Source organism: Podarcis tiliguerta (genome assembly GCF_965153285.1).
Source record: "Podarcis tiliguerta genome assembly, chromosome: Z".
NCBI classification, from domain to species: domain Eukaryota; kingdom Metazoa; phylum Chordata; class Lepidosauria; order Squamata; family Lacertidae; genus Podarcis; species Podarcis tiliguerta.
The window spans coordinates 23,469,918-23,491,196 of NC_139553.1; the positions used below are offsets into that span (position 1 = coordinate 23,469,918).

A 21,279-nucleotide genomic window follows, 5' to 3' on the forward strand; every position below is an offset into this window, starting at 1 on the left:
AACGTCCCAAGAGGTTTCAGGGAATGTGCATATCTGGCTTGTATTTGGTAGATTTTCCACGCAATGCGCACACTCTCTGGTCACGGCCTCCAGGACATATGCCCTTTTTCTCTCTGAACCCCCTTGGCTGCTTCTGGACCACTGCCTCTTCTTACGCAGCCCACAACCTTCCCTGCCAGTAATCAGATGAGCAGTGGGGTCACTCAGAACCAGAGGTGATGGGGGAGGGGGAGCTGAAGAAGGGCTCCCCAGCAGGGGAAAGGGGGCTGTGAAGGAAAAGGTGTGATGCCCATCTGATCCATGCCACGGCCATTTTGGGCCCAGTCCACCACTGGCAAGTGGTCTGACCCCTGCCTTTCCCCCCAGCTGGCATGAAATGCTCTCAGTTCCACTAAAAAAAAGGGCAGGCCACATTGCTGCTTCTTTCAGTTCTTCAGAATTGTACGCATGCTATACCTCTGTGCTGCTTTGCCCATCCTCAATTCCCTGTTTTGAAGTTGTTTGATGTCAGAAATGCCGTCATATTGATGGAAGGATGCATTCACCTTCTCTGACATCACTCCAGAGGCTATGCATGTGGCCTTTGTAACTTCTCCACTCTGCAATCCAAAGGGAGCTTCAGAGCTTGAGGAAATGGCAGGGCCACCACTGGATTTGTAGTCCTGCTGCTCATGCCAGCAGAAAAAGCAGCAGAAGGGGGGGGGGCAAGAGGGGCAAATTGCTTCATGGATGAAGCCATCATATGATGGTACCTGGCCTGACTTGGGCTCCAGACTGGCAGAGCAATTTGGATGTGCTGCTCTGTGCTGTCATGATGCTCCCCTGGCTGAGGTTTGGAATGCTCCCATGCTGTGCTTGCGCCCTGCCAACACTCAGTGCTATGGACTTGAACAAAGTGTGGCAGGGAGAAGAGGAGTGAGCCACCTTTCTCCCATCAACATCTGGATTCTCTTGGAGTAATCTCTCAGCAGAGGGTCGAATCAGAGATGCTTCACACTCTTCTTCCCCCACTTCCTCCCCCCTCCCCCCTCCCCCAACCTCTTCTCCCCTGCTGGCTGGTTGAATCTTCCCTCCCCATGATTCCCATGATGACTGAAACTTGGGGGGGGGGGTACTTCCATCAGAATTGTGGAAGAGGGAGGGGAGATTTAAAACATTCTGTTCCCTGAAAAGTGGGGTGAACTGCCTATCAGTATCCTAAGGCCCCACCTCATGGAGGGCAAGGAGGGAGCAGAGAGAGAGAAACAGGAACATTAAGGGTGAGAGCACCCAAAACTCTCCCACCAGTTCCACAATCTGGCTCAGCGTGTTTTTACATGAGCAGAATGTGTCCTTTTATTTAAAATGCATCTCTGAGTTATTTGTGGGGCCTGCCTGGTGTTTTTATGTGAGTAGAAGGTGTGCTTTTATTTAAAATGCACCTCTGGGTTATTTGTGAAGGGCAAGAAGGGAGCAGAGAGAGAGAGCACCCAAGACCCCCCCCCCCCAGTTCCACAAGCCAGCCGACAATCTTTGCCTGAGATAATCACCAGGGTGACCTGTGACTATTTAGGGCAGCCTTTCTCAACCTGTGGGTCCCCAGATGATGTTGAACTACAACTCCCATCAACCCTAGCTAGCAAGGCCAGAGCTTAGGGAAGATGGGAGTTGCAGTCCAACAGCACCTGGGGACCCACAGGTTGAGAACCGCTGGTTTAGGGTCTTTAATCAAGTATAGCGTAGTGTTGAGAGTGTTGGGCTAGGGATGGGGAGAGCAAATCCCTCCTTCTCCATGGCACTCCTTGGGCCACATCTGGACATTTACTGTCTCGCCTACTGGCTCCTTGGAGGAAGGGTAAAATATAAACATAATAGAAAGCAAATAGAATTGCATCTTCAAGTGCTAATCAAGGCTAGAGATCTAATATAGGCAGTTAAACTGCTGCGCCACATCATATCAAATCCCAGCTGCAATAGAATTTAGTCAGAAGATGGAAAATTAGAATTGAAGAGACCAGGTTGCAAAAAAACATTTTTATTGATGATTTGGTAGATACATTGACAAAAGATACAAACATGATTCTATGCATTCAAGAAGCAAATGATTCAGGACCCGTCCGGGCTTTCCTGATTTGCCTCTGCAGGAGTCATACACAGAAATGGTTATACAATGAAAGATTAAGGAAACCTCAGAGACTATTATATGGCAAAAGAAAAAAAAAATACCCTCCCATAAGACAGACCCCCGGCTTGTGCCAATATAGAGCAGGTAACAAGCCTCCGATAGCAAAAGTCAAACACAGTGATTCAACATGCTGAGCCACAACAAGCTTTTCAGTGCAGATTCAATGCATACTTTAAGCACATGACAAAATGATAAAAACACTTTATTACAACAAAGCAGTGACTGATAGTATTGAATAATAGTAGGTGATATTCTAGTTAATAGATTGCAAGACATCCTCCTCATAGGATCAGCTAATTTCCCTGATTCTAAAAAGCATGCTGTGGGTGATCAGCTTTAGCAGAGGAGCCTAACCCCTTAAATTAGAGGAGGGTCTCCTACTTCTTCTCTGACCTAGCCGGGTTTTTTTTGCCGCCCTGGTTTGGCTGTGAGGCAGAAGGAGGGCCAATTCGGAGTGGGATAAATCCTGTTGGATACCACATGATGGTCACATTCTCAGAGCCCCTAGCTTGGGGCTGCACACTCGGTGGGCTGGCAGATGCAGCAGGAGGAGCGCCACGGACACTCTGAAGACCCTCTGCACCAGCGGGCGACGGTGCAGCCAATGTGCTGGAGCGATCGGAGGAGTCATGGGATCTTTCAGAAGGGGTGACCTCTAGCTCGATCCCTTCCTGTGCTTCGCCGGTGGATCGCTTTCTACGCCAGAATATCTTGTAAGTACGGTAAACAGCGAAGTAGAATACCACGCTAGCAGCAACTCCTCCGGTAAACAAAGTCACCCTCTCCAACTCTGAAACAGAAGAAAGACTGTGATTAGTGCTTGTTCTGCTACCCATTTGCTCGAGAGTTCGGCTCAACGGGACAAACTGGACTCCCCAGGAATGGAGCAGGGGATTTTGAATTCCAAAACTAGGAGGAGCGCGGATATGGCTAGCATCCTAAGGTAAAGCATCTCAAACTGAAGCCATTCTTCAGGAGTCAATACGCCAAGAAATAAAGTCCACCGCATACTGAGTACAGGAACTACCTTCCCCTCCTTCTTTAGGTACCAAGACAAATATCCTAATATTCTCAAGGAAAGGAAAGTGTTTCATAGTAACCGAAGTCTTACTACACTCATCTGAGAAGACTCCCTGGGACAAACGTTCCTATACGGGAGTAGCCTAGAAAGCAGGACACTCCGGACTTTTTCGGGAAAGTTGCCCACTCCCCACCCCGTGTACAAATCTTGCCAAACTCTTTCGGAGCTACTTGCATGCCCGTCAGCAAGCTAGTCCGACGGCGGCAACCCAGAGTCTTCTGCGCATCACCGCAAGTTCAAGAGCGGGACGGACAGAAATAGAAGGAAATGGGAACCAGCTGGGGAGCGGGGAACCTACGTCTAAAAGAGAGAGGACGGCAGGTTCGCATGCAGAATTAGGGGCAGCGCGCAGGTAGTGTTCACCCTAGGTACTAAGAGATAGAAAGGGAGGTGGTCGCCTTACGGGTCACTGGAGACGAAGTAGGGCACTGCTGTGGTCCGCCGTCGGTGGGGCGCGCTGGGGAGCCCTTGGCGAGCTCTTCGAAGGAGCAATTGCGCATCTGATCGCAGGTCCCGCAGCAGAACTTGACTTCGGGGCCGTCGGGTTGCCCCGCGCACTGGAAAGCTTCCACCACTGGCGGCTCGGACCCGTACAGCCACTGAGCGCACATCGATCCATTGGTCTCGTTCAGCATCAAGGGGTCTTCGGTGGGAGCAGGGGCCGTGCTCTGGGTCTCGCCACAAGGCAGAAGGCGCAGCAACAGCAGCAGCAGAAGAGCGAAGAGCAGAGAACACTTCATGGCGGCGCAACTGTCAGCTGGGCTCACCTCGAAGATCTGACCGACTCTCTCCAGCAAGCGAACGAAGTCTGCCTGGCTAGTCTAACCCGCCCCCCACACGAACAGGTCCGTCCCACTCAAGCGCAGCCAGTCAGAGGCAATGTCCCGTTATCAAACATCCTCTCTTAAAGGCTGCATAGGCGCTGTATCCGCTAGGGCGGCCCCGATTCTGGCTGCACGAGCGCTCCGAGCAGAAAGCCAGCTTACACTGGAAGCCAGACCCTTGGTCTATCTCCCTAGGTGTCCTCTCCGCTATACGGCAACTCTTCTCTGGGCTTTCAAAGGGGGGCGGTGGGTGGAACATTCCCGACCCTGCCCGGGAATTGAACCAGGGGCCTTGCGCCTTCGATGCAGGTGCTCTAGTATGGAGAGCTGGTGGGGTTTAGAGGCATCGAAACGCTCCCTTCCCGTGGCAAGTGGGCGCCAGAAGCTCCAGAAGCGGACTGAAATTTGTCTCCTTCCCGGTTCGTGGGGGGGGGGGTATCCCCAGGAGTCTACCCAAGCTTACTCAGGAGTAACAGAACAAACTTAGTTGGTCTCTAAGGCACTATTAGCCAAAATCCATGTTTGAGTTACAAACAAACGGAGCTTGAAGATATAAACTCGCCAGAAAAACTCTGTCTAGACGCATCACTCTTTAGAAAAACAGCTGGCTCTGCCGCTCCAAGCCTGGACCACTCATGAGTCTCCGTGGTTCAGAGGCGCTTCTTAAGGGGCAGTGTGGTGCAGTGGTCAGAATGCTGTCCAATAACCTTGAGGCAATCAGTTTCTCTCAATCTAACCTACCTTGCTATGTGCTTCAACACCCCTCATCACACCCAAAAACAACTCACTAATGTCACCAAGATAAAACTTTGCCACCCCAAGTTCAGATACCTAGGGGTACCAATAACCAGAAACCTCAAGAAATTGTACCTCCACAACTACAAGCCCCTGTGGTGACATATAAACAAAGACCTAAAGAGATGGAACAACATGAATTTCACTCTCTCAGACAAAATAGCCATGATCAAAATGATCACCCTCCCAAAACTAACCTACTTATTCCAAACCCTCCCAATCTGGATCCCCCCAACCCAACTCCGCAGATGGCAGAGAAAACTACACTCTTTTATCTTCTCACATAAAAAACCAAGAATAAGCCCCAAATACCTGCACCTCCCCACCTCAGAGGGAGGATGGGGAATCCCCAACATAGAAGCATATTACAGTGCCAACCAAATACGCCATATAACCCCATATATACTAGAAGATGAGACAAAACAATGGATACACCTAGAGAGGGACACAATTGAAAATACCTGCACTACAGCATACCCACTCCTCCCATACAAACTAAGGAAAATTCCCACAACACTTAACAGGTACACACAGACCATGCTCAAAGCATGGAAAACAGAAATAGGCAAACTATCCCCAACCCCATCCCCACTAACTCCCCTGGCACACCACCCATTATTCCACCATGCAGCACAAAACTTCCAGATAAAAACCTGGCAAACCAAAGGCTTATATTGTCTAACAGACTTCTATAAAATAACAAACCTTTGTCAACACAAGAAATACAAGGCAGACTAGAAGACACCCAAATGTCCTGGTTAACACATCACCAATTACATGCCCTCTTAAACAATCCAGCAGTAAAATCAGCAGCAACTCGGCCACTGAGAACCTTCAAAAACCTCCTCCTAACAATAAAGGGACACGGTAAAGGGATGGGATCCACAGTATACAAAATAGTACTCCAAAATCCCACAAACTCCCTAGACACAATCAAAAAACAATGGGAGGATGACATAGGCTATGAGATTAACCCCACTCAATGGACCAGAATGTGGTCTAAACCTCACTTTAAATCCATATCAACAAAAAGAAAAGAACTCACTCTGAAAATCACCTACATGTTGTACCTAACACCAAGAAAACCAGTGCTAATATGCCCAGGAATTTCACCAAAATGCTGGAGAGAGTGCACCTGCACAGGCACATACCTCCACATGTGGGTACTGGGTAGGTAAAGGTAAAGGGACCCCTGACCATTAGGTCCAGTCGTGGCCGACTCTGGGGTTGTGGTGCTCATCTCACTTTATTGGCTGAGGGAGCTTCCGGCTGAGGGAGCTTCCGGGTCATGTGGCCAGCATGACTAAGCCGCTTCTGGCGAACCAGAGCAGTGCACGGAAACGCCATTTACCTTCCCACTGGAGCGGTACCTATTTATCTACTTGCACTTTGACATGCTTTCAAACTGCTAGGTTGGCAGGAGCAGGGACCAAGCAACGGGAGCTCACCCCATTGCGGGGATTTGAACCGCCGACCTTCTGATCGGCAAGTCCTAGGCTCTGTGGTTTAACCCACAGTGCCACCCATAGCACCATTCAAATAAATGGCAATTATAAACAGAGGTTGGGTGCCCAATTGTGAGAGGTTATTCAGCATTGCAGGGGGTTGGATGAGATAACCATTGGGCTTTTCTTCCAACTCTACAGTTCCATCTATGATAGTTCTCATCTATGCTGCCGTTTCCTGGATGGCCCCCTCCCTCATTAGACCATGTTGCTTTCACGGGTTGAGCACATTACTGCCACTTTCTGCAGCCCTTGCCTCCCACTTGAAAGGAAGCTAAAGTGTGGGGCTCTGCATTTGATCACTATCAATCTTGGTTAGCCGCACTGTCTCTTAATCTCAGGATCATGCGTTCCAGGGGCATAGGAAGAGGGGGCGATGGGGGCGGCCTGTCCTGGGTGTCATCCCTGAGGATGTGTGTGACAACCCCCCCCCCGGACAGATTGCTGTGCTGCCCCCCAGGCACCGATCACCATGTCGATCGCCCCCCGGACGCCAATCGCTGCGCTGGTCGCCTCCAGTGGGCGCTGATCACTGCCCCTAATGCCTTCCTGGGCGCCAATCACCATGCTGATCGCCCCCCCCCGACAACTTGCCCCACCTCCCAGCTGCACGGCATATGTGCCGCTCTGGGTGCCAGAGAGGCTAGCTCTGCCACTGATGGGTTCAAGCCCCATGTTGGGCAAAAAAAATCCTACATTGTAGGGGGTTGGACTAGATGGCCATTGGGTTCCCTTCTGACTCTATGATTCTATGCCATTTCTGTTGAAAGTTTAGGTGAAACTCAACTTGCAGTAAGGGGTTTACATTGGGTTATAATAGACCTCCAGGTTCCTAGGCTATTTCTGCACCTTTGACCTGTATGCTGATTTCTTTGTCCTTTGAAGTTTAGCTGGACACAATCTTAACTTGCAACCCACTTACAACTTCCTCCCATTTGCACTTCAGGATGAGAGTTCCTCTTGGTTCTGTTGTCTGAGAACAAGCATGGTTGGCTTGGTTTTCTCTAGACCGATTTGAGATGGGGATTGTATGCAGAAGAAGCACCTCTAACTAATGGTGTATATAAGACTGATTTTTCAGAACCCCAGAGTGAATGTGTGGCTCAATCCCTCCAGAAGGGTGACACAAATGTGGAACTTTGGCACAGAATATTTGGCCACTGAGACATCAAAGCCATTATGACTATACAGTACTGCACAAGGAGCTTGAAAGAAGAGTAAGGGTAACTCAGGATGCTTCCATCACCAAAAAGTGTGTGAACTACATTACTGTACTGGGAAATGGCAAAACCTTCTTCTCCTCCATGTACAGAGCAAAGTACCAAAGTACTTGATGTTGTTCACACACTAATAATATGTTTTCCACTGAATGTTCCCTCACAATAGAAAATTAAGCACCATCTAATTTTCTTAGATGCTTTCTCAAGATAAAATGTTGCATATATTCTTAAGGAGAGATGTGAAACCATGGAGGTGTTCAGAAAATACCTCACCATGGTGAACAACAAGTTCCAGAGGAAACCCAAAATTTTCATGAGCAATGATGGTGGTGAGTACACTTCACACCACATGAGAAACCTCTTGGCATTACACAGCTAAGGAGTGCACCCTACACCCTGCAACAGAACTCAGTTGCAGATAGAAAGTTTTTCTCTCAGATGCCTGGTAAGTGATACATATCTCCCCAAACATATGTGGGGAGACACAGTCTCCACTGCAGTGTACCTCCAAAACATACTGCCTACTAAGGGAGCTATACACTTGTGGGTTGTAACCCACTGGTGCAGTTAAGTACAACATTACCTGTTTTGCTAGAGTGGACATGCAGGGGATGTTGGTCCAGCCAGCCAGTTGAACTTCCTGTTACACCTGGCTGGAGCATCCTTCTTTTGCATGTGACCTTTCCAGACCTGGTAAAAGGCCAAGTCATGTAGCCACCTCCCTTCTTCCCCTCTTTCTTTTTTGTCCTGCCTGTTTCCTGCTTCACCTGGACTACACTGTTGGCTCTCAGCCAGCTCTCAGCCAGCAGTACTTGGGTTATCTCCCATATGGGAGATATTTGTACTTATTTGTAACCTCAAGCCTTAAGCCTGCCTTCAGGGATCACACTGTGCTAATCGTGAATAAACGTCTTTTTGTTACTTATGAGTAAGACTGTTGTGTCTTTATTCTTTTAGGAGGGATTTGAGGGATTTTAACCAGGAATAATAGAACTTAAGAGATTCTAACGAGTCTGTAACCAGATTCGTGCTGTGTAATAGGGGAATGCACTCTGCTATATGAAGAAACTTGCTAGTGTGAGTTAGGAAGGATAATATTAATAAATATATCCTCTCCTGCTACCCACAACATTCCCATAACACTCATCTTTTGAACTTTGGTATGCAAGAACATATGTGACCCCCCCCATAGGCAAAAACCAGACTCCAGAGCAGAACTAGGAATCGTGGTAGGATATGCTTCTGGAGGCAAAGGATAGAGAATTTTAGACTTAAAGATGGGAGAGATCAGTGTAAGTAAGACATGTAATTCATTTTGATGAATGGTGCAAAGCTGATAAGAGAGGAACTGCAATAGATCTTTCTGAGCAACCAGAGGAAGAATCCCAAGCTCTCAGGTGCTTCCCAAAACAGGTATGCTGTACAGTGGTAACTCGGTTTAAGAACAGTCTGGTTTAAGAACGATTTGGTTTACAAACTCTGCCAAACTGGAAATAGTGTCCCAGTTTGAGACCTTTACCTTGGTCTAAAAACAGAATACAAACAGTGGAAGGGCACTGGTGGTGGGAGGCCTCATTAGGGAAAGCACGTCTCAGTCTAAGAATGGTTTTGGTTTAAGAACATACTTCCAGAACGGATTAAGTTCATAAACCAAGGTACCACTGTATGTCAGTCCAGATCTGTTTCCTATTGTCACAGCATCCAGATGGAGCCATGAAGAGGAAGTAGAAGCAGAGAGTCAGGCTCCTAGCTGCTTCCTCCTCCCCCTCTTCCTCTTCTCCTGTGATCACTCGTAGCTGAGTAAGATTGTCTTCCATAAACAGGGTTTTAACAATGAGTCTGTAAGTGGAGAACTCGCAGGCAAGTGTTTCCCAATTGTTGGTGTTTATACTTCATTTTTTAAGATATGCCTTGAGACAGTCTTTAAACCTCTTTTGTTGACTACCAGCATTATGCTTTCCATTTGAAAGTTTGGAATAGAGTAGCTGCTTTGGAGGAAAACAACAGAATGGGAAGAACCAGAGATCTGTTCAAGAAAATTGGAGATATGAAAGGAACATTTCGTTCAAAGATTACCATAATAAAGGACAAAAGTGGTAAGGACCTAACAGAAGCAGAAGACATCAAGAAGAGGTGGCAAGAATACACAGAGGAATTATACCAGAAAGATATGGATGTCTCGTACACCCCAGGTAGTGTGGTTGCTGACCTTGAGCCAGACATCCTGGAGAGTGAAGTCAAATGGGCCTTAGAAAGCATTGCAAATAACAAGGCCAGTGGAAGTGATGGTATTCCAGCTGAACTATTTAAAATTTTAAAAGATGATGCTGTTAAGGTGCAACACTCAATATGCCAGCAAGTTTGGAAAACTCAGCAGTGGCCAGAGGATTGGAGAAGGTCAGTCTACATCCCAATCCCAAAGAAGGGCAGTGCTAAAGAATGCTCCAACTACTGCACAATTGCACTCATTTCACACGCTAGCAAGGTTATGCTTAAAATTCTTCAAGGAAGGCTCAAGCAGTATGTGGACCGAGAACTCCCAGAAGTGCAAGCTGGATTTAGAAGAGGCAGAGGAACCAGAGACCAAATTGCAAACATGCGCTGGATTATGGAGAAAGCTAGAGAGTTCCAGAAAGACATCTACTTCTGCTTCATTGACTATGCAAAAGCCTTTGACTGTGTCGATCACAGCAAACTATGGCAAGTTCTTAAAGAAATGGGAGTGCCTGATCATCTCATCTGTCTCCTGAGAAATCTCTATGTGGGACAAGAAGCTACAGTTAGAACTGGATATGGAACAACTGATTGGTTCAAAATTGGGAAAGGAGTACGACAAGGCTGTATTTTGTCTCCCTGCTTATTTAACTTATATGCAGAATTCATCATGCGAAAGGCTGGGCTGGATGAATCCCCAGCCGGAATTGAGATTGCTGGAAGAAATATCAACAACCTCAGATATGCAGATGACACAACCTTGATGGCAGAAAGTGAGGAGGAATTAAAGAACCTTTTATTGAGGGTGAAAGAAGAGAGCGCAAAATATGGTCTGAAGCTCAACATCAAAAAAACGAAGATCATGGCCACTGGTCCCATCACCTCCTGGCAAATAGAAGGGGAGGAAATGGAGGCAGTGAGAGATTTTACTTTCTTGGGCTCCATGATCACTGCAGATGGTGACAGCAGTCACGAAATTAAGAGACGCCTGCTTCTTGGGAGGAAAGCAATGGCAAACCTAGACAGCATTTTAAAAAGTAGAGACATCACCTTGCCAACAAAGGTCCGTATAGTAAAAGCTATGGTTTTCCCAGTAGTGATGTATGGAAGTGAGAGCTGGACCATAAAGAAGGCTGATCGCCGAAGAATTGACGCTTTTGAATCATGGTGCTGGAGGAGACTCTTGAGAGTCCCATGGACTGCAAGAAGATCAAACGCATCCATTCTTAAGGAAATCAGCCCTGAGTGCTCACTGGAAGGACAGATCGTGAAGCTGAGGCTCCAATACTTTGGCCACCTCATGAGAAGAGAAGACTCCCTGGAAAAGACCCTGATGTTGGGAAAGATGGAGGGCACAAGGAGAAGGGGACGACAGAGGACGAGATGGTTAGACAGTGTTCTCGAAGCTACAAACATGAATCTGACCAAACTGCGGGTAGCAGTGGAAGACAGGAGTGCCTGGCGTGCTCTGGTCCATGGGGTCACGAAGAGTCGGACACGACTGAACGACTAAACAACAACAACAAGCTGCTTTGGAAGACGATAATCAGGCATCCGCACAACATGACCAGTCCAACAAAGTTGATGTTGAAGAATCATGGCTTCAACACTGGTGATCTTTGCTTCTTCCAGTACACTGGTATTAGTTCGCCTGTATTCCCAAGTGATGAGTAAAAATTTTCGGAGACACTGTTGATGGAATCTTTCAAGGAGCTGGAGATGGCGTTTATAAGTGGTCCATGTTTTACAAGCATACAATAAGTTTGGTAGTACAGTACAATAGCTTTGTGAACAAGCATTTTGGCTCCCCTGAGAATGTCCTGGTCCTCAAACACTCTGCACTTCAATTGGGAGAAAGCTGCATGTGCAGAGCTCAGGCGATGCTGGATTTCGGCATCAATGTTGGCCCTTGCAGAAAGATAACTGCCCGAGTAGGAGAAGTGATCAACATTTCCAACGTTAAACCATTGAGTAGGATTTGTGGCACTGCAAAAGGGTTATTTTGGACTTTTTTGTGCAGCACTTTGGTTTTTTGGATGTAGAGCGATAGGACAAGCTTTTCGTAAGCTTCTGCGAAGATATTTAGGATGGTTTGAAGGTCATCCTCTAAGCGAGCACACACTACATTGTAATCAGCATACTTAAGCTCTATGGCGGAAGTTAAGGTAACCTTACTATTTGCTTTCAGCCTGCTCAGATTAAAGAGCTTTTCATCTGTTTGATATATGATTTCTACTTTAGTGGGGAGTTTCCCTTCGACAAAGTGTAGGATCATGGCAATGAAAATAATGAATAGAGTTGTGGTGATAACACAACCCTGTTTAACATCTGATCCCACCGTGAATGGTTCACTTTGAGAGCCATTGTTATCTGCGATTGTTGCTATCATATTATCATGGAGGAGCTGAATGATGTTCACAAATTTATCTGGGCAGCCACCAAGATTCTCCTAGACCACAAGATCTGCACAATCCCTAGAGCCTTCTACCTGGGAAGAGAGAGAGCAGATGCCAGCCACTGAAGCTTAGCCATCAAAGGATGCTGAGCAGGAAGAAATAGATGCAGTGCACCAGAGAAAAATCTGGATCCTTACTGACTGACTTCCTGGAAAGAGGGAGATAGGCAGAAAATGGATTTTTTAAGTAAAACAAGGTGTAGAAGGGAAGTTCCACGCTGCAAAGCAAGTGTTGTCACAAATGGCTATTTGCAAAAGCATAGAGAAGACTGTGAGGAAACCTTTGCTCCTGTAGTCAGATACACAACTATCAGAACCCTTTAAGTACAGCAATTTCAAAGCATATGGAAGTGAGGCACATTGACATTAAGATTGCATTTTTGCATGAGGAGATCTAAGAGGAGGAGATCTACATGGAACAGCCCAAGGGTTTTGCTAAACCCAGTGAAGCCTGTTTAGTATGTAAGCTTCAGAAGGGGCTATATGGACTGAAACAGGCTTTTAGGACGTGAAATGATCACAGCAGAGAGGCTTGTGTAGACAAAGATGGGAAGGCTTGTTATTGTTTAATATGGAGGAATGATTGTTGAAGTCATTGCGGACAATGTTGCTATGTTCGATCAGAGGAAAAACTATTGCTGACGTCCATTCATAATTAGAGAACCCCTTTTGGCCTTTTTGTGTAGAAAGGAAAATGAATTAGTCTGTTTGGTTTTGAAAATAGGGAAAATATTGCCTAACAGAAAGTAGATCAGTTGAGTGTTATTCTAGGGCGAATATTTTGAATATTTTTTGTATGTAACTTACATACAGAGAATCAGCAGTCCTTTTAATTTTTCCCCTCTTCTCTTATTTACTTTTCCTTCCACTTTTCTTTTGTTCTACCTTTGGTATTGTCTTTTCTCTTTCTCCCTTTGTTTTTGTTTAGATCAGGTTGTTTTATTTTATGGCATTATGAAAAAGCATCAATTAAAACTTGTTTTTTTAAAAAGAACTTGGAAAAGTCTCCTAATATCTAGGGAACCAAATTGAAAGGGAGAAAGATGGATCATTCCTTCTAGGCCAGAAGCAGAAGGTCACTTGACAGTCTTAAACCATCCTGTTGCCAGACTTATGGCCACTGATTTTCTAATCTTAAGAATCAAGTTGATTCTGAACTATTTATTGCCTGTCAACAACCAGTACAGGTCAGCAAGAGGGAACCCCCTGTACTTGATAAGTCCACTCATCCATAGAACACAGGAGAGCTGGGCATTGGGGAGTTAATCCCAGCTGGGGTGTGAGTTTCAGCTCTGTGCCAGTTGCTCAATTAGTCAATGGCAGATTGGCTCAGAGGGCTGAGCACACTGTGGGGGGAGGGGCTGACGGAGCAACCAGGCTTCCCTCAGGTTCGCTCCCTGGGTATTTAAATTGCCCACACCAGCCTCCTGCACCCAGCTCTCCTCGTTGCATGAATCCACCCACAGACTCCATCAGCTTTGCATTTCACTTATTGATTGGCCTTGCTATGGTAGTAGTGGTTGCTATATTCGGGATCAGGTAGGAATTTACCTAGCAGGTGAATTGGCTATGGCCTAAGGGTTTTGCCTACCTCATAGCAATCATAACAACTTAGGCAGTTTAGGCATTGGGTAAGTCCTTAGCCTTGGATGGGCGGGGAGGTGGGTACTTCATAGAATCATAGAGTTGGAAGAGACCACAAGGGCCATCGAGTCCAACCCCCTGCCAAGCAGGAAACACCGTCAGAGCACTCCTGACATATGGTTGTCAAGCCTCTGCTTAAAGACCTCCAAAGAAGGAGACTCCACCACACTCCTTGGCAGCAAGTTCCACTGTCGAACAGCTCTTACTGTCAGGAAGTTCTTCCTAATGTTTAGGTGGAATCTTCTTTCTTGTAGTTTGGATCCATTGCTCCGTGTCCGCTTCTCTGGAGCAGCAGAAAACAACCTTTCTCCCTCCTCTATGTGACATCCTTTTATATATTTGAACATGGCTATCATATCACCCCTTAGCCTCCTCTTCTCCAGGCTAAACATGCCCAGCTCCCTTAGCCGTTCCTCATAAGGCATCGTTTCCAGGCCTTTGAGCATTTTGGTTGCCCTCCTCTGGACACGTTCCAGTTTGTCAGTGTCCTTGAACTGTGGTGCCCAGAACTGGACACAGTACTCCAGGTGAAGTCTGACCAGAGCAGAATACAGTGGCACTATTACTTCCCTTGATCTAGATGCTATACTCCTATTGATGCAGCCCAGAATTGCATTGGCTTTTTTAGCTGCCGCGTCACACTCTTGGCTCATGTCAAGTTTGTGGTCAACCAAGACTCCTAGATCCTTTTCACATGTACTGCTCTCAAGCCAGGTGTCACCCATCTTGTATTTGTGCCTCTCTCTTTTTTTGCCCAAGTGCAATACTTTTCATTTCTCCCTGTTAAAATTCATCTTGTTTGTTTTTGCCCAGTTCTCTAATCTGTCAAGGTCGTTTTGAAGTGTGATCCTGTCCTCTTCAAGACTACAAGACCAGATATCATAGATGCAGTGGGAATCCTTAGAAGGAAAATGAATGCTCCCACTGATAAGGACTGGACAGGTGTCAAACGAGTTGCCAGATCTCTGAAAGAACTATGAAGTGTAAGCTTAAGTTGCCAGCAGACAGCAATTCTGCACTGATGATGCTGACTGGGCTGGGGACACTGAAGACTATAAGTCAACAGTGGTTATGTTTTTAGGTATGGAAATGGCCCCATTTGTTGGGGCAGTTATCAACAAAATTGTGTAGCTCTTTCTTCCACAGAATCTGAATATGTAGCTGCTATAGGGGCATGCAGAGAGCTTGCCTGTAATGATCAACTGACTGAGGACTTTGTGTTGGTTTGAGAGAAGCCATTTTAACTGACGGAAGACATCCAGAGCTGTTTGAAGTGAACACACAGTGAGATGTTCCACTTGATAACCAAATGTATCAAAATAAAGTACCACTTGGTACATGAGGCGATCCAGAATAGACTTCTTGAGTTGACCTATTGGCATACCAAGAAAATGACTGCTTATATTCTCATGAAACCTCTACCAAGAGACAGTTTCTAGAACCTTTGAGTTAAGATGGGACTCTGGGTAGTTTAATAAAATTGGGTATGCAATGTAATGTTTTCCTGAGAAGGGTTTTGTGGGAGAATTTGCTGCCAAATTACAAATGCATGACTGCTAGATAGTTGCAAACAGGGGACTCTATGATGTCACATCCTATAAACTTTTGTGGCGGGAAAGGGAAATTTAATCTCTACTTCTTCCTATCACCACACTTTTTTTCCTACCTGTGATGGGGAAAACATATCTTTGCTCTCTCCCAAGGACCAATCTTCATTTTGAACTGGACTATGGGTATGTGAAAAGGACGCGGGTGGCTCTGTGGGTTAAACCGCAGAGCCTAGGACTTGCCGATCAGAAGGTTGGCGGTTCGAATCCCCGCGACGGGGTGAGCTCCCGCTGCTCGGTCCCAGCTCCTGCCAACCTAGCAGTTTGAAAGCATGCCAGTGCAAGTAGATAAATAGATACCACTCTGGCGGGAAGGTAAATGGCGTTTCCGTGCGTTGCTCTGGTTCACCAGAAGCGGCTTAGTCATGCTGGCCACATGACCCGGAAGCTGTACGCCGGCTCCCTCGGCCAATAAAGCGAGATGAGCGCCACAACCCCAGAGTCGGTCACAACTGGACCTAATGGTCAGGTGTCCCTTTACCTATGGGTATCTGTAACATTTAAAGATTATTGCCTTTCTGGTTTTCATCACTGTACAGTCATACCTCGGGTTGAATGTGCTTCGGGATGAGCGTGTCCAAGTTGTGCTCTGCGGCAACCTGGAAGTAACGGAGTGCGTTACTTCCGGGTTTCGCCGCTTGCGCATGCGCAGATGCTCAAAATGACATCATGCACATGCACAGAAGCGCCGAAACGTGACCCGCGCACGTGCAGACGCGGGTTACGTTTGCTTCTAGATGAGAATGGGGCTCTGGAACAGATCCCGTTCGCATCTAGAGATACCACTGTATCTGTTAAATCGTGACAAGACTTTGACAAGTGAGTAAACATTGTGTACTAAACAGCCTGAGAGTGATTTCCCCGTTAAGAGGGAAACATAAAACAGGAAAAGATAATCTAAGTCCACCTAAAATAAAAGTGAAAGGGGAATTTTTTTTTGAGAGGCACTCCATTCTTTACAACAACCCAATGAGGACTGAGCCTATTCCATGTTTTGTGGGGAATAGAAAAACTAGGGAGAGGGTCACTGAGAGAGAGACCATAATTTAGAACAGGGAACACCCTGCATATTTAGTGACAACAGTGATATCCCTTTATTACATTAGAATGCTAGAGAGTTGAGTGTCAAATGGATGGATGAACCAAATCCATTGGAAAGCCTTGTGCCAGAAGAGATGTGAAAGATGGGGCTTGCTTGCTAGATCATGATAGCAAAGGTTTTACTTGATGTGGCAGGCAAGACCCAAATGAGATGGCCAGTCATACTCCTTTGCCTTTAGTTAACCCTGTGATTCACAAATTTTAAACTAACTAACTAACAACACCAGGTGAAGATAAGTATCATCACCTAGCAATGTCTAGAGATTGCACTCCGCTTAAAAGCATTAAGAAGGAGAGCACAGCCCACTTGATCAGCAGAAACCCTGGTCTACTGCATTTGCCAAGTGAGTGCAGGTATTATTATTTAACCTATCAATTTATTTAAAGAGTTTATATATCTATTTTTATCACCAAGTGTCCTCAAAAGGGTTTATATAAGAAGAAAAATAACTTGATCTAAGTGTGCAGTAACAGAGTGCGGAGAAGTTGTGCCATTTATTCAGTAGACCTTCATCCAATGATGATTAGCCTGTGTTGTTGAACTCCAACTCCCATTATCCCCAGACAGCATTATCAGTGGTCAGGGCTAATGGGAGCTGTAGTCCAGTGACAAGAGGAAGGCCCGTTCTCCACTTCTGATCTCTGAGATCCACAAGGTTGCCACTTTTTCCTTCTGTTCCAAAGGAGCTGCAGTGCTGTAAGCAGAATAATGCTGACCACCCATGCCAGCTTGGGAAATATTATTATTATTATTATTATTATTATTATTATTATTATTATTATTATTAAATATGAAATTCTTAGTATTTACCCAGAGTATTCCAAAGCAGTTTAAAGCCAGACAGACATCCCTAACAAAGAGACATCAAAACCAATAGGAAAAAGAAATATGTTAAAACATGTGAGGGGGCAGGCTTTATGTTGGGAAGGTAGGCAGGGGGCAGCTTCCCCCCTGCCCCCCTGGCCTATGCCCATACATAAAACATCCTGCCCATTTCTAAAAGGCTACAGATTATTGAAGTCCAAAGGCCTGGTTATGAGGGGATGTTTTTGCGGCGGGCCGAGAGATAGAGATAGAGATAGAGATAGAGATAGAGATAGAGATGATAGAGATAGAGAGATAGAGATAGAGAGATAGAGAGATAGAGAGATAGAGAGATAGAGAGATAGAGAGATAGAGAGATAAATTATGGTGCCAGGCAAGCCTCCCTCGGGATAGCATTCCAGAAGCAGGGAGCCACTGCAAAAAAGGCCCTTTCCCATGTTGCCATGGTGTTTGAGGCACCTCATAGGCGCTGATGGCTTGCCTTTGGCAGGGCATCAAGGGTGACCTATATAGAGTCATAGAACTGTAGAGTTGGAAAGGACCCTGAGGATCATCTAGTCCAACCCCCTGCAATGCAGGAATAGGCAGCTGCCCCATACAGGGATCAAACCTGCAACCTTTGCATTATCAGCACCACGCTCAAACCAGCTGAGCTATCCAGGCAGGGCATCAAGGGTGACCTATATGAGACTCTTCCAATGAGAAGCAGCAGGTTAGGATGCAAGTCCCAACATAGATCTTTAAATATGGGCCACTGAATGATTCCAAAAACTGGGAAGCCTTTGCAGATGGCTCTTTCTCTTCTGAACAGTTCTCTGCCAACAAAAACAAAAAAGAGGCTGAATTGGAGAATTATCTCACCTCTGGCCCAGGTTTGTGGGGGTATGCCAGCTCCAGATTGTTTCAGCTAGTTCAGAAGCAAGCACATAACTGCTAACAGCCAACATACACTTACTCTGAAGATAAGATATACTGAGTCATGAAGCACTTGGCTAAAAGAATCACATTTGTATCTGACTTTGTGGGAAGTTGTAGCCTTATTATGAGAACCTCACCAGGGCCCCCAGCCACCTTAACCTAACCATACCTTTTGAGCTTATTCCAGAGTAAACATGCACGCGCATTGTAGGGGATTGGGCTAGATGAACCTTGGGGTCCCTTCCAACTCTATAATCCTATGATTCTAGTTATTTATATTATTTATTAGACTTGTATTCAGTTATTCATTCAATGATCAAAAGGCAGTTCACAACATAAAAATACAAAATGAGAACAGGAAATACTGAAAAAGCCACAAGCCTTGTCCCAAACACACAGTTTAAGGGCCATAGAATGTTTTATTAGCCAGAGGCCTGGCCCTAGAGAAATGTTTTTTCCTGGCACCTAAAGATGCGTATGAAAGGCCCCAGGTGAGCCTCCCTGGGGAGAGCATCCCACAAATGGACAGTCATGCAGAAAAGGCAAAGCTGCATGCTCCGCTATTGGGGGCGGAGAGCAGGCGGGGGCGTGGCATGCATCCTGGGGGCGTGGCACACATTCTGGGGGTGTGGCGTGCCGCCTGTGGGGGCGTAGCGCCTGGCACACGTGGGGGTTTACAACACATGCCGGGGGGGGGGCGCAATGGCAGCCTACCAGAATAGTGGTGCCGGGGGCGATGCATTCCCTCCGCACCCCCGTTCCTCCCCCAGTGTATGATTCTATGTGCTTCTTTCACTTCCATAGAAATAAGCACCATTAAAATCATTGAGCAGAAACGGATACCACTGGTCTGTAACCATATCCAACTAGGAGACCCATTTCAGAACTGCTTCTGAGTGAAGATATCACATTATTAAAGGACTATCTGCCTTTGCACAAGTGTGCATTCTAAGTATATTTTGTAGTGGGAAGTCCCCTCTTTTCAGTGGAGTTCACACCCAGGAAGGTGAGTTCAGAGATCTTGCTGCAACCCGGAACCTGCTACCACTTCTCCCACCCCTTGAACCCAGAAGCTGATGCTGCAGCCATGCAGCCCCACCCTTAGTGGACAGTGGCAGAGCCAGTGGCCAGGTGAGATGGCACTCTTCCATTTTGCCTCTGGCAAGGGAGCAGGAGGGCCTGTCCCTGGTAAGAATGGCCTATGGAGTGGAGTGAGGAGGCTAAGAGGAGGTCTCACATTAGGCTTGCCAAAGGTGGTGTACTGGAAGGCAGGGGGTCAGGAGTGCACTAGGGGATGTTCCCACTCGAGGGTTTAATGTTGCAATGGGTCCCTGGCATGTCAAAAAAGGTCATTGGTGTTAGACTTTCTTAACTTATTGTTTTTCCTCTTGAAAAAGGTAGATCTGTACTAAAGTGTGGGAAGGGATATAGGCTGGCATTTTGATAATAGGAATTTATTTATGTAGGCTTCCAAAAGCTTTCCTGAATGAGTGGTGCTGAACCCACAAGCAGCATAATGTGATAATATCCACTTCTTACTCTGAGTTGAGACGCTTGGGGTGAGTGCAAACCATGGGCTCTCTGTCCCATTGAGATCGTGATCAAGACTGGGCTAGAGACTTTGGATATAATAGCCAACTTTCATCCTGGGAACAGTTATGGAAAGTGGAAATAAAATTTACTGCCTGCTGTTCGTTGAAAGAAAATTATATGAAAATGATGTACCATTGGTATCTAACCCCGAATAAAATTGCTAAAATGTACAAAACAAGTTCTAAACTGTGTTGGAAATGTAAAGAGAAAGAGAATACTTTTTACAATATGTGGTGGATATGTACATTGGTAAAGGTGTTCTGGGAAATGATATATAATGAACTTAAGAAAATGTTTAAAAATACATTTGTTAAAAAACCAGAAGCCTTTTTATTAGGCATTATAGGTGAAGAGGCTATGCATGTGGCCTTTGTAACTTCTCCATTCTGCAATCCAAAGGGAGCTTCAGAGCTTAAGGAAATGGCAGGGCCACCACTGGATTTGTAGTCCTGCCGTTCATACCAGCAGGAACAGCATCAGAAGGGGAGGTGCAAGAGGGGAAAATTGCTTCATGGGTGAAGCCATCATATGATGGTGCCTGGCCTGACTTGGGCTCCAGACTGGCAGAGCAATTTGGATGTGCTGCTCTGTTAAGTCATGATGCTCCCCTGGCTGAGGTTTGGAATGCCCCCATGCTGTGCTTGCGCCCTGCCAACACTCAGTGCTATAGATTTGAACAAACTGTAGCAGTGAGAAGAGGAGTGGCCCACCTTTCTGCCAACAAGAGCTGGATTCTCTTGGAGTAATCTCTCAGCAGAGGGTAGAATCAGAGATGCTTCACGCTTCCCCCTCATCTCCCCCCATCTCTTTTCCCTTGCTGAGTGATGCTACCTCAGCTGGTTGAATCTTCCCTCCCCATGATTCCCATGATGACTGAAGCTTGGGGGGGGGGTACTTCCATCAGAATTGTGGAAGAGGGAGGGGAGGTTTAAAACATTCTGCTCCCTGAAAAGTGGGGTGAACTGCCTATCAGTATCCTAAGGCCCCACCTCCTGGAGGGCAAGGAGGGAGCAGAGAGAGAGAAACAGGAACATTAAGGGTGAGAGCACCCAAAACTCTCCCACCAGTTCCACAATCTGGCTCAGCGTGTTTTTACATGAGCAGAATGTGTCCTTTTATTTAAAATGCATCTCTGAGTTATTTGTGGGGCCTGCCTGGTGTTTTTATGTGAGTAGAAGGTGTGCTTTTATGTGCTTTGTGAAGGGCAAGAAGGGAGCAGAGAGAGAGAGCACCCAAGACACCCCCCCCCCCCCCAGTTCCACAAGCCAGCCGACAATCTTTGCCTGGGACAATCACCAGGGTGACCTGTGACAATTTAGGGCAGTCTTTCTC

General features: G+C 46.3%; 2 protein-coding genes across 4 annotated transcripts in view; one reads left to right on the forward strand and one right to left on the reverse strand.

Moving 5' to 3' along the window:
* LOC310669598 (tigger transposable element-derived protein 1-like) overlaps positions 1-21,279 on the forward strand; it is a 433,144-nt gene that overhangs the window by 16,647 nt on the left and 395,218 nt on the right. The gene's annotated exons all lie outside the window — the stretch shown is intronic.
* On the reverse strand, positions 2,542-4,022 carry LOC310669917 (uncharacterized protein; the record flags this gene model as incomplete). The annotated part of the gene is made up of 2 exons (XM_083424380.1): positions 3,649-4,022; positions 2,542-2,954 (listed from the first exon to the last, which is right to left on the reverse strand). Exons 1-2 carry the CDS (start codon positions 3,983-3,985, stop codon positions 2,542-2,544), a joined length of 750 nt encoding a protein of 249 aa, XP_083280506.1. The 5' UTR covers positions 3,986-4,022.